The 13,464-nt window shown below is 37.0% G+C and overlaps 1 protein-coding gene across 4 annotated transcripts in view; it reads left to right on the top strand.

The window, feature by feature from the left end:
* LOC136873761 (suppressor APC domain-containing protein 2) overlaps positions 1-13,464 on the top strand; it is a 68,466-nt gene that overhangs the window by 38,963 nt on the left and 16,039 nt on the right. For 3 of the 4 annotated variants that reach the window (XM_067146949.2, XM_067146950.2, XM_067146951.2), the window contains exons 5-6: positions 5,613-5,759; positions 6,805-7,008. In XM_067146949.2, the coding sequence (XP_067003050.1) occupies positions 5,613-5,759; positions 6,805-7,008 (351 nt within the window). Of the gene's footprint in view, positions 1-5,612; positions 5,760-6,804; positions 7,009-7,283; positions 7,597-13,464 lie in introns of those variants that run through there. The other variant, XM_067146952.2, reaches the window with a different exon arrangement.

Raw genomic sequence — 13,464 nt, 5'->3', positions numbered from 1 at the left:
GAGGAACTCGTATTCACCTTTGGTCCACGGAGTATATCTAGGTGTATATCCAGTTGCGAAACTAGCCATGGAGGTACCTCGCTAAAAGTCTGTTCAAGACAACCACCAATATCTATATTTAATTCACAACATCAATTCGAAACCCAATCGGCCGGTCTTGGTACCTCTGGTGGTATTGGGTACTAAAGATGCATTGAAAGCTTGGATATTAGGATACTGATATCTCAAAAACTGAAGATGTTACAGACTTGAAATTTGATATTTGGAATCTCCTTTAAAAATAAAGAAATATGTATTGTTTGTTTTTGGAAATCCACTTAAAGCGGGGTGGAGAGAATTTACTATTTATTTATTTATGTATTTATTTATTAAGTTAATACATTCTTAACAGGGTATATTCCCAATTACAATGGATGGTACAAAATACATCTATATATATAAAATAAGAGTTTTGTCTGTACATTGCTCAGAATTTGAAAAGAATGGTATTTCTCTGTCGGCCATGTCCACAGTAACAAGGAAATGCACTTTTTACTTTTCTATAATGTATGTATGTATGTATGTATGTATGTACACGCATCACGAGAAAACGGCTGAAGATAATTTAACGAACATTGGTATGTAAAGTCGGGGGATGAGCCTCTACAATCTAGGCTATAAATCATTTTATTCACGCTGAGTGAAATGGTAGTTCAGGGGAAGGCCTAAAATTTAATTCTCAAATATTTATATTATTAGTGGTCCTATCGATAAATATTGCATAACTAAAGTTATATAGAATTAAATTTCCGATCATTTGTCTTATACATTTTTACCATACTGGCTATGATAACACAGATATTCATGAATTTGTATTTTTGTTGGTAAGTCCATATCAACACCGAGCCACGAGAAAATGGGTTAACAGAATTTAATAAAAATTGGTATATAGAGTCGGAGAATAAGGAACTACAGTCTAAGCTATAAACAATTTTATTCACCCTGAATGAAATTGTAGTTTAGGGGAAGGCGCCGACAATTTAATTTTTAAATACTAATGTTATTGGTCCTATCGAAACTACTACATAATAAATGTTATAGATAATTCAATTTATAATCATTTGTGTTTTATCAGTTTCACCATACCGATTATGATAACAGTGGTATTTCAGAGTTGGAAGAAAACTAAATGTGAAGGCCTACAATATCAAAAGCACATAACATAGATCAACAATAACATTACATTGACCATTGTTTGTTGTGATGTTCTTTGTCTCTTATGCTGCCATTCAACTCCGATAGATGGGACTACTGCTGTGTACAGAGTTTAACAGCCTGACTGAATACTGGCGAGAAATAGCTGGGGGTTGGAAAATTTTCTTCTTTAGCATGCCATTCCTTTGGTTCATACATGTTCTGATTGTGCTGGTGCGTAACACACTGGTTCATCATAGTACTCCAGCTATCTGATCCCTACTCTGACACGATGTTTTGAATGAGCAGTGTGAACACTTAAGGTAGAGGCTCCCTTAGTAGTAGTATGACCTGGTCTAGAATTACAATTCGGGCCTATTCCAAATTATAGCACCACAATTCACTAAATAACTCAAAATTCAACCCTGAAAAGAGCCATTTCTTAAGAAAAGCTTCTTCCTCTTCACTTTCATTAAATTCTACATTAATTTTATTCCAAAATTAGCAGTGAAGAGGGGTTTTCTCCTCTGGCTTGGAGGAAAAATTTGCCTCCAAGTCAGATTATTCTGCAGCCAGTGTAGTGACTTGAGATTTTCCGATTCATCGGGCACTCCTAGGAAACAGTTTAGTAAAAGGGCGTAGGTTTTGCTCTGGGACTCTCCATTATTAGAGCCCTCCACCGAAAAAAGACGAACAGTGTTGAAGGATCACGGCTGTCTGCGGCTTGATCATTCCAGCTCTGGAACTTTGGGCTGTTAGATCGGCAGCGTAGTACTGTTTGTTAAAAGTGAGAATGTGTGATTTTTCATTTGATGAAGTATTTTATATGAAAGCATTGCTTTTAATCGTGCCATTCCTACTGACGTCATTGTAATGACCTGTGTTAATTTCAGTTGGGAAATCCACTAAGACAGTCTTTCTGAGGATATAAAAAGTCAGGTGGAGAGTGAGTGTCTGCCATTATAATGAAAACTCCCCAACCTGATTGTGACTGAAAGTAGGCAAGCAGGCCTACTTTTACCTGATTGTGACTGAAAGTAGGCAAGCAGGCCTACTTTTACAATTAAAATTTCCTAACCCAGTCTTCATACGAGAAAAGACGTTTGGTGACTTCCCAGTCGCGTTTCTGGGGTAACGTTAAGAGCTATGCAATTTAATACAATCTTGCTCAGAACGTGTACACTGCCTAACCTAAAATTCTGTATATAATGTAGAATTCCGTAGCTATCAGCTAGTTCAATATATAAATGGTACCTATATATACAAAATAATATATAACAATTGATAAACCAATATTGCCATGACTAAATTAAGAATAATTTAAACATATTTTCAATAAAATACAAACACATAAAATATCAAAGTTAAAGTAGAAGAAAACAAATTAGCAGAAAAAAAAATATTCATAAGAATAGTAAACAAACACACATACATTGGTAAAATAATAGTGGCATTACATACGTCATATAAGAGTGCTGAATTGATTTCTTCCAATAAATGAATAATTTTGATAAAATATTGTTTTAACATTTTTGATGTCTGAAGATATTCCGTTATGTACTTCACATTTTTACAACAGGTGAACTTTTATGATGAGGTGCTTGAGAAGGGGTAGTAATGTATTCGTCTCAAACGTACAGTTACCCTCTTGGTACTGAAGTTGATTCTTTTGAGAAACTGTTGGTTATCTAATATTCCATTAACTGTCTTGTAAAGAAATATCTGTTGGACTAATATTCTACATGTACTGAGCTGCATTAAGCCAAATTCATCCAACGGAGTTCTATAAGAAACTCTATGATGATCGGTTATATTTTTTATATTTCGCAAAAATTTGTTTTGGTTTTTTTCTATTTTGTTAATTGAAAAATTAGTTGAATTATTTGTATGAAGATACTATTATCTCAAAAACAAAAGAGGTTGCAGGCGTGACAATTGGTATTTGGATCTCCTTTAAAAGCAAGGAAGAAAAACACATTTTTGGGGAAAAATCATCTTGGGGGGCGGGGGTGAAAAGGAGTTGAATTCCTTTTATGAGGACACATATTTCAAAAACTGAAGATGTTAGTTGTGAAATTGGTATTTAGAAGATACTTTGCTAATAAAGAAACAAGTATTTTTCCCTGGAAAATTCACTTAAGTGGGGGGGAGTGTGAAAGGAAGTGAAAAAAGTGCATTTTTATGGGGATACTTACATCTCAAAACTGAAGGTAACAGACATGAACATTGGTATTTGGAATCTCCTTTAAACATAAAAAACATGCCTTTTGGGGGGGGAACTACAATACTTTATGGTGGTGGGGTGAAAAAAAGAGTTAAGACCAATTGATTTTACTGTTCATAATGCACGTAATTCTGATCATAAACTGATCATTTTAAATCTTTCCTGGATTCATTTTCAAGAGCCATCTTTTCTTTTGGAGAACTTAAAAGTTAGATTATAGTAGATTTTCCTGGCATATAAATAAAAATTGAAACACATTTGAAATAAAAGATAGGAATGATATTGACTGTGCAATTGTTCACCTCTACAATAAGGTCAGTAATGCACGGAAGGGTATCATTCGTATCACCAGAAATCCCGAGCACTTGCCTACGCGCGACAATGGTGCTGTTCACATTGTCAGCAATGTAATTTACTGCCAAGTAGCGGTCTTGCATCTTGCTGCGGGGTCCAGAACATCAATAATAATAACCTAAATTCAACTAATATCACCCACCCTAATAGTAATATTAATAATAATAATAATAATAATGTTCTGGACTCGTCAAAATGTGTGGACCGCGCTGGAAATGGGTCCTGGCCAGGTAATGACTATGAATACAGACTGGCCGCGGGTTCAGTACCGCCAAGGCACCCAAGACGACACCACGCCGGATCTGCTGAAGGATTTGATCCATATTAAAAATGCTTGTAGGAAAAGATGGCTAAGATTTAGGGACCCAACTCACCGGGCGGAACACCTGGAGCTAGCCTGGGAAGTACGAAATCGATTGCTGGAAAGAAAGATTTAAAAATGGGAGGAACTTTGCCATCAGATCGCGAGTTTTGGTGGATTATATATAAAATGTTAAGCATTCAATTATAAATTTCAGTAAAATACTGTAGCAAAGCATGGGTATCTTGCTAGTGAGAGATAAAAGGAAAGAAATGTATGACTAATAAAAGCTGTTGGAAAGAATGTAGAAATACGTTTGATTGTACTGCTGTAAGTGATAATATAATATTTCCTTTAATTGGAATTTTTTATATTTCCACCATTCAGTACTTAGTAAGATATCAATATATGTATTAAATCATGTTTCAGTCTGTGAGACCTCCTTCAGCTAATGAAATGATATGAGCACCATGCAATTCTCTCACAGAATAATATTTTCTTCCTGCAGTCTTTCTGCATGTCTTACACAATCTGTCCATTTGGAAGTTGTAATGATTCTGATTGTTTCGTTCATGCATCTATAAACACCTGCTCTCAGCACTTTTGAGTGGTGGTAGCATGGTGCCGTATCTGAAATGTTTGGCTTTAGGGCCTTAAAACATGGTTTTTGGTGTCCCTAAAGGACATACTGTAAGCTCACTTTTTAGTGATAGATTTTTGTACTGGGTTGAGGAGTAAGGAGGGAGCACTGCCGGTTCCGGTAATACTGCCAACTGAATGGAAATGAAATCTGAATTGAATCGATAATATGATCGATCGATATGAATTTTCTAAACCTTTATTATCTTACGCCAACAACTGTGTCACACACACAATATATGATACTATATAACATTTCTCGATGCGAAATGTGTTCCTAGCATGAATTCTATAGTTCGGCTTTGCTGTGTAAACAACAACAGTACGAGTACGTAAAGTGTACGAATGATGTCGCACAGCGATCATAAGCGTTTCTTAGTTTGTGTTTCAAAGGTTGCCAGTACGAATCTCGAAGATAACTGAAGTTGACCGATTCAGCACTAGGGTGTAAATCTATCACTAAAAGGTGCGCAGATAGTACTGAGATTTGTCCCTCACATCATGAGACTTGAAATGAGCTTTATCTCGTCCTTGCATGGTAAATTCAATTTTTGGCTATGCTAGCCTATGCTATTGTGGCAAAGGGGTTAAGTCTAGGTTAGAAGCTGAATTTTGAAAAATCCTTTCTTAGTGCACCTCTAAGGGCAAAAGATGGTCATATGTTCCTAATTTTAGCTTTCTAGGTCTTTTGGATCTGGAGATTGAACCTGCCAACTTGGGCCAGAAGGCAAGTACTTTTACTATCTGAGCCACTTATCCCAGTGCAGTATGCATTTTTAGTGGGTTGAATTCAGTATTAGATAGCAAGAACTGAAGTAGGAAGTTGATTTCTTTGTTTTCAAACTAGTATAAGTGATTGGGGTAACTTATAAGAATTGATCTGTTATCTTGTAACCAATGTTGTCATTTTGTGTTTTGTAGCTGAAGAGAATGAAGCAGATAGAACAAGAAAAAGACATCCTCATGCAGGGTTTGCAAGCTGTGGAGAGGACCAGAGAATGGTATTTGAAGCAGGTAGCTGCTGTACAAGAAAAGATGAAATATTTAGGAAGAATGGGATCTCATATGGTATGAATCATCAGATACTACTACTATTACTACTACTACTACAACAAAATAATCTTTAGCTAAAACATGTCTAAACAAGTTTGTGGTATTAACTTGGGTAAAGATGGGTTGGGCATGCCCATAATATATTTGTAATGCTGATCAGTCAATTTTCTATATAGCAGTAACAAGATATATTTTCTAACATGTATGATTGACATACAAGCAAATTATAAAAGCATATAATTTATTTTTCAAATCTTGATTTTGTGTTTTCTAATGGGGTTCATGTACAGAGATTCATATTTTACAGCTTTTTTGTCTATAGTGGTTACCAACCACTCCTAAACTCTACAATTCATGAAATACTATAGTTGAGTGGTCTATAAAGTGGGGCCTTCCACATCTGCTTCTGCTCTCGCCTGTAATGTTAAGTGTAAAATGCAAACCTTAGTGTGTAAATATCAAGAATATTATATGAAACAAGGCTTTACCAGCATTCTTGTAAAGAACCAGGGATGACCTCATTGCTTCGATAATTCAGTCAACAACGGCCTGTTGCCTGTGAAACTTTAGACTAGTACATGTAACCATTAATGTTTCAGAGTTAGTTGAAATATTAAATCTTTGCTACCTTGAATAATACAAATACAGGATTATTTTTCCTAGAACTGTTGATATTTTGTGTACTTTAAAGGAAAAGCAATGGGGTATCTGTCTTTCAGACAAACAGAACATCTTCAAGTATAAACATTATTATAGTCCAAATACAAGTGCAAAGGAAGGAAGAATGAAGAGGGCACTAGAAATTTTATGTTCCAGAAGGGTGGGGGACATAAAAAGTTTGCGGACCACTGCTACAGTATATTGGTTTAAGTTCTACTGAAGGGGGGTGCATTTTCACTCATCAGTATATGTTATGTTTTGAACAATCCTTTTTCTTTCTTGTGGTTTGTTGCATGCAACTAATTGATATATTGTGCTTGTTTGAAACTGTTTGTGCTATTAATGCAACATTTATAAAGAATATTTGAAAGTAATTTCTAGCATGATGTTACCTCTACAGGAGCACTGGACTGAAGCACAACAGGAACGATTGGAATTGCAGAGAGCCCGTGTGCTTGAAGTGAACAGACATTTAGCAACGCTTACTGACAGCTGGGAAAGAGGGGGACTTCCTCTACATATGAATTTAGCTGTGCATCATTCCAGTCCGCCAATGCACGATATTTTAGCTCGACTCAAACAACAGAATCATTTACTAACTGAGGTAACTATGAGCCATACATATGAATGTGTACGTATCTTCTATCTAGATACTTCTGTTTTAGAAGAACATTTAACCCTTTAACCCAATCGCATCATTTGACAACCTTAGCTAGTCATAGTTATTCGTGGCATATGAATCAAATGACGAGCTCTGCTCGCGGCGATGCACGGCTGTACATCAATCCATGTAGTTCAGTCACTAACCCACAGATGCCACTTGTATGCATTCTGAGCTGAAGTTTACTCATGTGGCTTCGGTTTTTTCCCTTTCACCAGGTTTTCACTCACTTCCGGAACAAGAGATAAGAGAATCTTTTTTCATATTATTTCGCTCTTGTCAGTTGCCATCATGGTGTCAAGCAGATGTGCTGGTGTTGATGAAGAAGGAATACAGAAGCTAATAGATAGTGTTTTATTGAGTGATGCTTGCGACGAAGAAATAGACCCTGAAGTCCTTAGTTCGAGTACTAGTGATGCGTATAATAGTTCTGATGACATGGAAAGTGATGCAAATAACAGCAGTGCAAAAAGTGTGGCGTAGCTCTTCACTTAGAAGAATGTTTTGAGGTGTACCACACCCAGCAGACGTACTAAAATACCGGCATTGGAAAGTTTATTACTTTATCATGCATGCAAATTTTCAGAAAGGAATATTTTCTGGTTGGTTTTGTATGATTTTCTAAATAATAGTGTGATGACGGCCGTAGAGCGGTACTTAAATGTGATTTCTTAGTGAATCCTATGGTATTTAAATGTGAGGCAAATGGGTTAAGGGCTAAGTGTATTATTACGTACCAGTCTCTTAATTCATTTCTGTAGTTCATTGTATGGAGTAAGATATTCATAAGAAACTTCAGCACAGTTCATTACCAAAGGTTTTGTGAAAGCCACTGTTACTACAATAAAATAATGAATCACAAGATGAAAATCGCCTTGTTTCCTAGCCATTCTCATTGTCTTCATGCTTACTTTTATTGCCAACACCTGTAGCAACAGCTGTTGGCAATAAAGTAACTAATAAAGGATCTGACTGGGTATTATAATTTGTTGACATCATTGTTTCTTACACTCTGTTTCATGCATTATAAACTCACAATCATATTCAATAATAGAAATATTTTTAAAAGTCACCATCTTGTAGTTTATCAAGTTTATTTCTTGCAAAAATCATGCTACTTGATGTATCTGGCTTGACTTGACTTGACCTGGTCAGTTATGCTTGGCGGAGTACATCTCATGAAGTTGTATTCCTTTCTTTCTCTAGGCAAAAGACTGCAAGAACATTTTAAGTGTTTCCTCAGACTCTTGTAACATGACTGCATGTGTCGGAAATGGATTCAGCTCTCAAAGAAACAATACAATATCTTAAAGGAAGCTGTATACTGAAAGATACAATAGTGGTGTTTAGCACTGGCCACTGGAAACTGTCAGTGCCACGATCACAGCACATAGCATTGAAAAGTTTAAGTGTTTTTCTGTTATTACCATATAAAGCTATAAAAGATCTGATTGGGTATTATATCTTGGTGATATCATCACTAATATTTCATCAGAATAACTCAGTTTTGAATCACAGTACTATATGCGAACCTTTTCTTGAGCCCTGACCTCCCTAGTGCTGAATCGGTAGACCTCGGTTATCTTTGGCATGCGTATAGGCAACCTTTGAAACACAAACTATGAATCGCTTATGCATTGCTGTGCGACATCTGGCACACACTTTACAAACTAATACTGTTGTTGACCAAAATACGGTTTCCAATTGAGATAGCTAAAATTAAAATTCAGGAAACTCAATCGTCAAAAATTACCAGTGTTTCGCCCAGAGTGCAGCATGGGCTCATCAGTTGGATACCGCACCTTTTTGCTACCGGCGTGCTAGCCAGCCATTGTCTTGGAAAAGGTGCGGTATCCAACGGATGAGCCCATGCTGCACTCTGGGCGAAACACTGGTAATTTTTGACGATTGAGTTTCCTGAATTTTAATTTTTAATACTGTTGTTTTGTTTACACAGCAAAGCCAAACTATATACCGTATTTCACGGCATAATCGTCGCCACCGCGTAATCGTCGCATCCTTTATTTTCAATACAAAAATCGGACTTTAAACCTTTAATTACATAATCGTCGCACGTCCAAATTTTGTTCACTAATCTGGTTAAAAGGTAAATGGAACTGCAACGTAAGTTGCACATGAATGCGCAATTTAAATATTGTATGGTTTATGGGCAATTTGGCAACACAGTCACGTTTGCGACATGTTGCACAACATATAAATAAATAATACCGGTATATGTACGACGCATGGCTTAGCGGTTGGCTATCGGCAGTTTGACAACGTGGTCGCGAGACAGTGTACTATTTATTCACCACCTACATATTATGAGTTCCCATTTGAAATACGTAAGGCTGTAAGTTATCGCTTATCGGCAACGTCTCCAGGAAATACCGGGTAGGTAGGTTGAGTGGACCTCGAACCAGCCCTCAGATACAGGTAAAATTCCCTGACCCGGTCGTGAATTGAACCCGAGGCCTCCGTGTAAGAGGCAAGCACGCTACCCCTACACCATGGGGCCGGCTCCTGTGTTATTGCGCACGAAGTGAAATCCAAGACGATAACGCAGATTTCCACGGAATTATTCAGCCGAATTATTTACGATGTCTCAGTTGTCATCGCTAGACTCTTATCTTACTACTACGTCATAAGTGTCCGGGCATGGGATGAAAACTTTTATCCAAGCAGTCAAGATAATTATTATCCAATGCTATTAAAGTTTTACTTTATAAACTCGTCAGTACTGTAATGTAAAATCATCAATAACTGGGAAGAAATATTAACCTAATTACCGTATGTTTAAAAGAAATTGAAAAAAATGAATGTTTGTTACTGACGTCTCGGAATACAGTCAACTATACAGTAGATCTACACCGCGCTAGCTAGAGCTCCGATTTGCGAGCTTTGCGCAAGCGCAGTAGAGTGTCGCAACCAGCGAGCTAAACTGATAAATTGCTGCATGCTTCCTTGCTGCCTAACAGTATTGGCTGCTCTGGAATGGACAGATCACAGATGCATTTATTTGTTTCAGATTTACGTGATTACTGTAGACATGTGTGCGTGAGAATTTAAGTTTTTAATTTGTGTTTTGGGTGTTTGCAGAAATAATTTGTTTTAATAGTGAACAATTACGGAAAGTCATTTATATCGCAAAACATTAACGTGTGAAGCATTTATAAGCGATTATGGGTAAATATAGAAACTATTCCGCGGGCTTCAAGCTAAGCCTAATTGTCTTCGCTGAACAGCACGGGAACAGAGCTGCAGAAAGAAAATTTTCAGCGAGTGAAAAGTTGGTGCGTGACTGGCGGAAAGTAAAAAAACAAGCTAAAAAGCACAAACCCTTCTACACGCGCGTTTAGAGGTCCTAAAACAGGGAAGTTTCCTATAATTGACGAAGAAGTGTTTAGGTACATCAGTGAAATACGTAACAATGGCTGCAGTGTATCGTATGAAATGTTACAAATTAAGGGACAGGAGGTAGCGAGCAAACACAACATACCGGTAACTCAGTTTAAGGCGACTCGTGGGTGGATTAAGGGGTTCATGCGACGACACAATCTGTCAGTGCGAAGGAGAACAACACTAAGCCAAAAGTTGCCTGCTGATTACACGGACAAGATTGTAAATTTTCACCGATTTGTCATACGTTTGCGCAAGGAAACTTCGTACTTGCTTTCTCAAATCGGTAATGCCGATCAGACTCCAATCTTTTTTTATATGCCTCGCAACAGCACTATTGCGCTAAAAGGATCACGGAGTGTATTAATGAAAACCAGCGGTAGTGAGAAGTTGCGATGCACGGCAATGCCAGCCATTACAGCTGACGGGAGAAAGTTGCCGCCTTAAATCATTTTCTAGAGGAAAACGATGCCTAAGAATATACAGTTTCCCCGTGGAATTCATGTACGAGTGCAACCAAAGGGTTGGATGGACGTAGAACTCATGCTGGACTGGGTTAAAACTGTGTGGAATAGAAGACCTGGTGCACTACTAAAACAACCAGCTCTGCTTGTTTTAGATAGTTTCCGAGGTCACCTCGTGAACGAAGTGAAGCAAATTCTCACTACAAATAAGACACGACAGATACGTCATTCCTGGTGGCCTAACATCTGCTTTGCAGCCACTAGACGTATGTGTTAATAAACCCTTTAAAGACCACTTACGTCGATTTTACAACGAGTGGATGATGAGCGGCGATCAGCAATTGACGCCCGCCGGAAATATCAGGCGTCCACCCTTGGACTTGTTATGCTCGTGGGTGAAGAAGAGTTGGGATCTTATACCACCTGAACTAGTCTCCAAGAGCTTCAAAAGGACTGGGATTTCCAATGCACTAGACGGTTCCGAAGATGACGCAGTGTGGCAGGGAGACGAAGAATCTGATACTGGTATTAACAAAGGCGAGGATGGCGCATCAGATAGCGAAACCTGCGATAGCGACACCGAAGATTTGGAATAAATTGCGTACCGGTAAGTCCGCATTTCACAACAAAGCGATAACTTTTTGCAAGTGTAATATTTTAACTTTAATACTCAAATTAATGACAATTAACTTAATACGTTCATTTTTATTTTCAGGTTGGAAAAACGTTCGCCGAATTGTTGCGAAAAATTATGAATTTTGTTTTAGACTATTTTAATTATTTTGATGTATAAACGCAAGTATTACATGCAACTTAAATTTGTATCAAATACAATTTAGTTATAAATACATTTTTTTGAGTAATACAAATACTGGTATTAAATATACATCGTATAATGGTCGCACCCTACAATTTTTTTGAAAATTTTGGTATAAAAAGTGCGACGATTATGCCGTGAAATACGGTAATTCATGCTAGGAACAAGATTCACATCGAGAAATGTTATATAATGTTAAATAATGTATGTGTGACACAGTTGTTGGCGTAAGATAATAAATGTTTAGAATATTCGTATTGATCGATCATATTATCGATTCGATTCAGATTTAATTTCCTTCCAGTTGGCAGTAAAACCGGAACCGGCAGTGCTCTCTCCTTACTCCTCACTCCGTAAAAATTGGGCTCAAGAAAAGGTTCGCGTATAATACATACAAGATGATCAGAATCAAAATCCATGTTTCCGTGATCAGACTGAGCAAAGCAATGGCAAACTACCTCACTCATTATCTTGCCTATTATGCCTAATTCTGGTGCCACCATTGGCTTTTGCTATTTCCTTATAAATTCATAAACTCTAATGGTACTATTTGAGGATCCAACCAACCTCTATGCCAATGACCTAACAGATAGATGGTTCATATGTTAAGTAAAACTTGAGGTGCTATAGATATAATTAAAATACTTTAACTCTTTGCAAACTACAAATTAGCTTACTGAAAGAAAATCTGTTTTTTTCTTCTTTTTCTTTTTCCCCTTCAGATTCTTAAGGTGATGGAATTGTTCACGAGTTCAAATGTTTGTAATTGATGGTATGTTTTTGCAGATGTATGGAAAGTTTGGTAACAGTGCCTCAGATTTTCGTAACAGTTTGCTACTACAGTGATTACAAACGGAACCATCTATAATAAGCCAGAAGCGTGTATCTCCCTTATAGCCGTTTTCTGTTATGCCAGAGTTACCTATGAGTTACCTAAATGCGCTTGTAACTTTAAGTCCACTGTCAACTTTAATGATTTTGCGGAAACTTAAATACAGATTTATAAGCCCTGGTAATAAACAGTACATACATTGTCATGTTTAGTACCTCTCGTCCTGCATTAGATATCTCTACTCAAGTATTTTTAGGGTTATTTTGGTAATATCTAGTTACTTTCACGAGTAAAAGTTTTCTATAACGAAAACTGGTTGGCAAATATGTACACAGTCATGTCAATCAATCTGATTCAGCATGTAATAATCTCTCATAATATGAATATATGTACAATCTAATAATGCAAAATTTGGATATATTTCACCTTTTTTTTCTTATTCACAGTACGCAGACATTGTGTTAAATTTCACCTTGATTGTTGTCAGTAAAATTATACAAATACACCGCAATTACCAAACAGATAACTTTTCACTGATCTAGAACACAACAAGCGTAAACAAAAATAATCGTATAAATGAAAACATGCAGCACACTTTGGAACCTATCATTCCGGCACTGAAGTTCTGCACTGATGGTCCGATATCCATTTGTCCTTGCTGCAACTTTTGCAGATTTTTTTAGTAGACTGCAAGCAAACTGGAAACTCCCACTTAAAACATGCATATCGTCGTTGCAGGGACAAAACCTCCTATGTGATAATATTTTTGGAGATATAATGACCCGCAGTACATACATTATGAAGAGCGAGAATGCCTCGACCATATGCACACAATATTGCACCTTAGATGACAGAACCTTACCGGGCAAAGTTCTAAGCTAAAATAT

Source organism: Anabrus simplex, chromosome 5, assembly GCF_040414725.1.
Source record: "Anabrus simplex isolate iqAnaSimp1 chromosome 5, ASM4041472v1, whole genome shotgun sequence".
Lineage (NCBI taxonomy): Eukaryota > Metazoa > Arthropoda > Insecta > Orthoptera > Tettigoniidae > Anabrus > Anabrus simplex.
The sequence above is the reverse complement of the archived record's forward strand: the minus strand, read 5'-3'. Positions and strand labels throughout refer to the sequence as shown.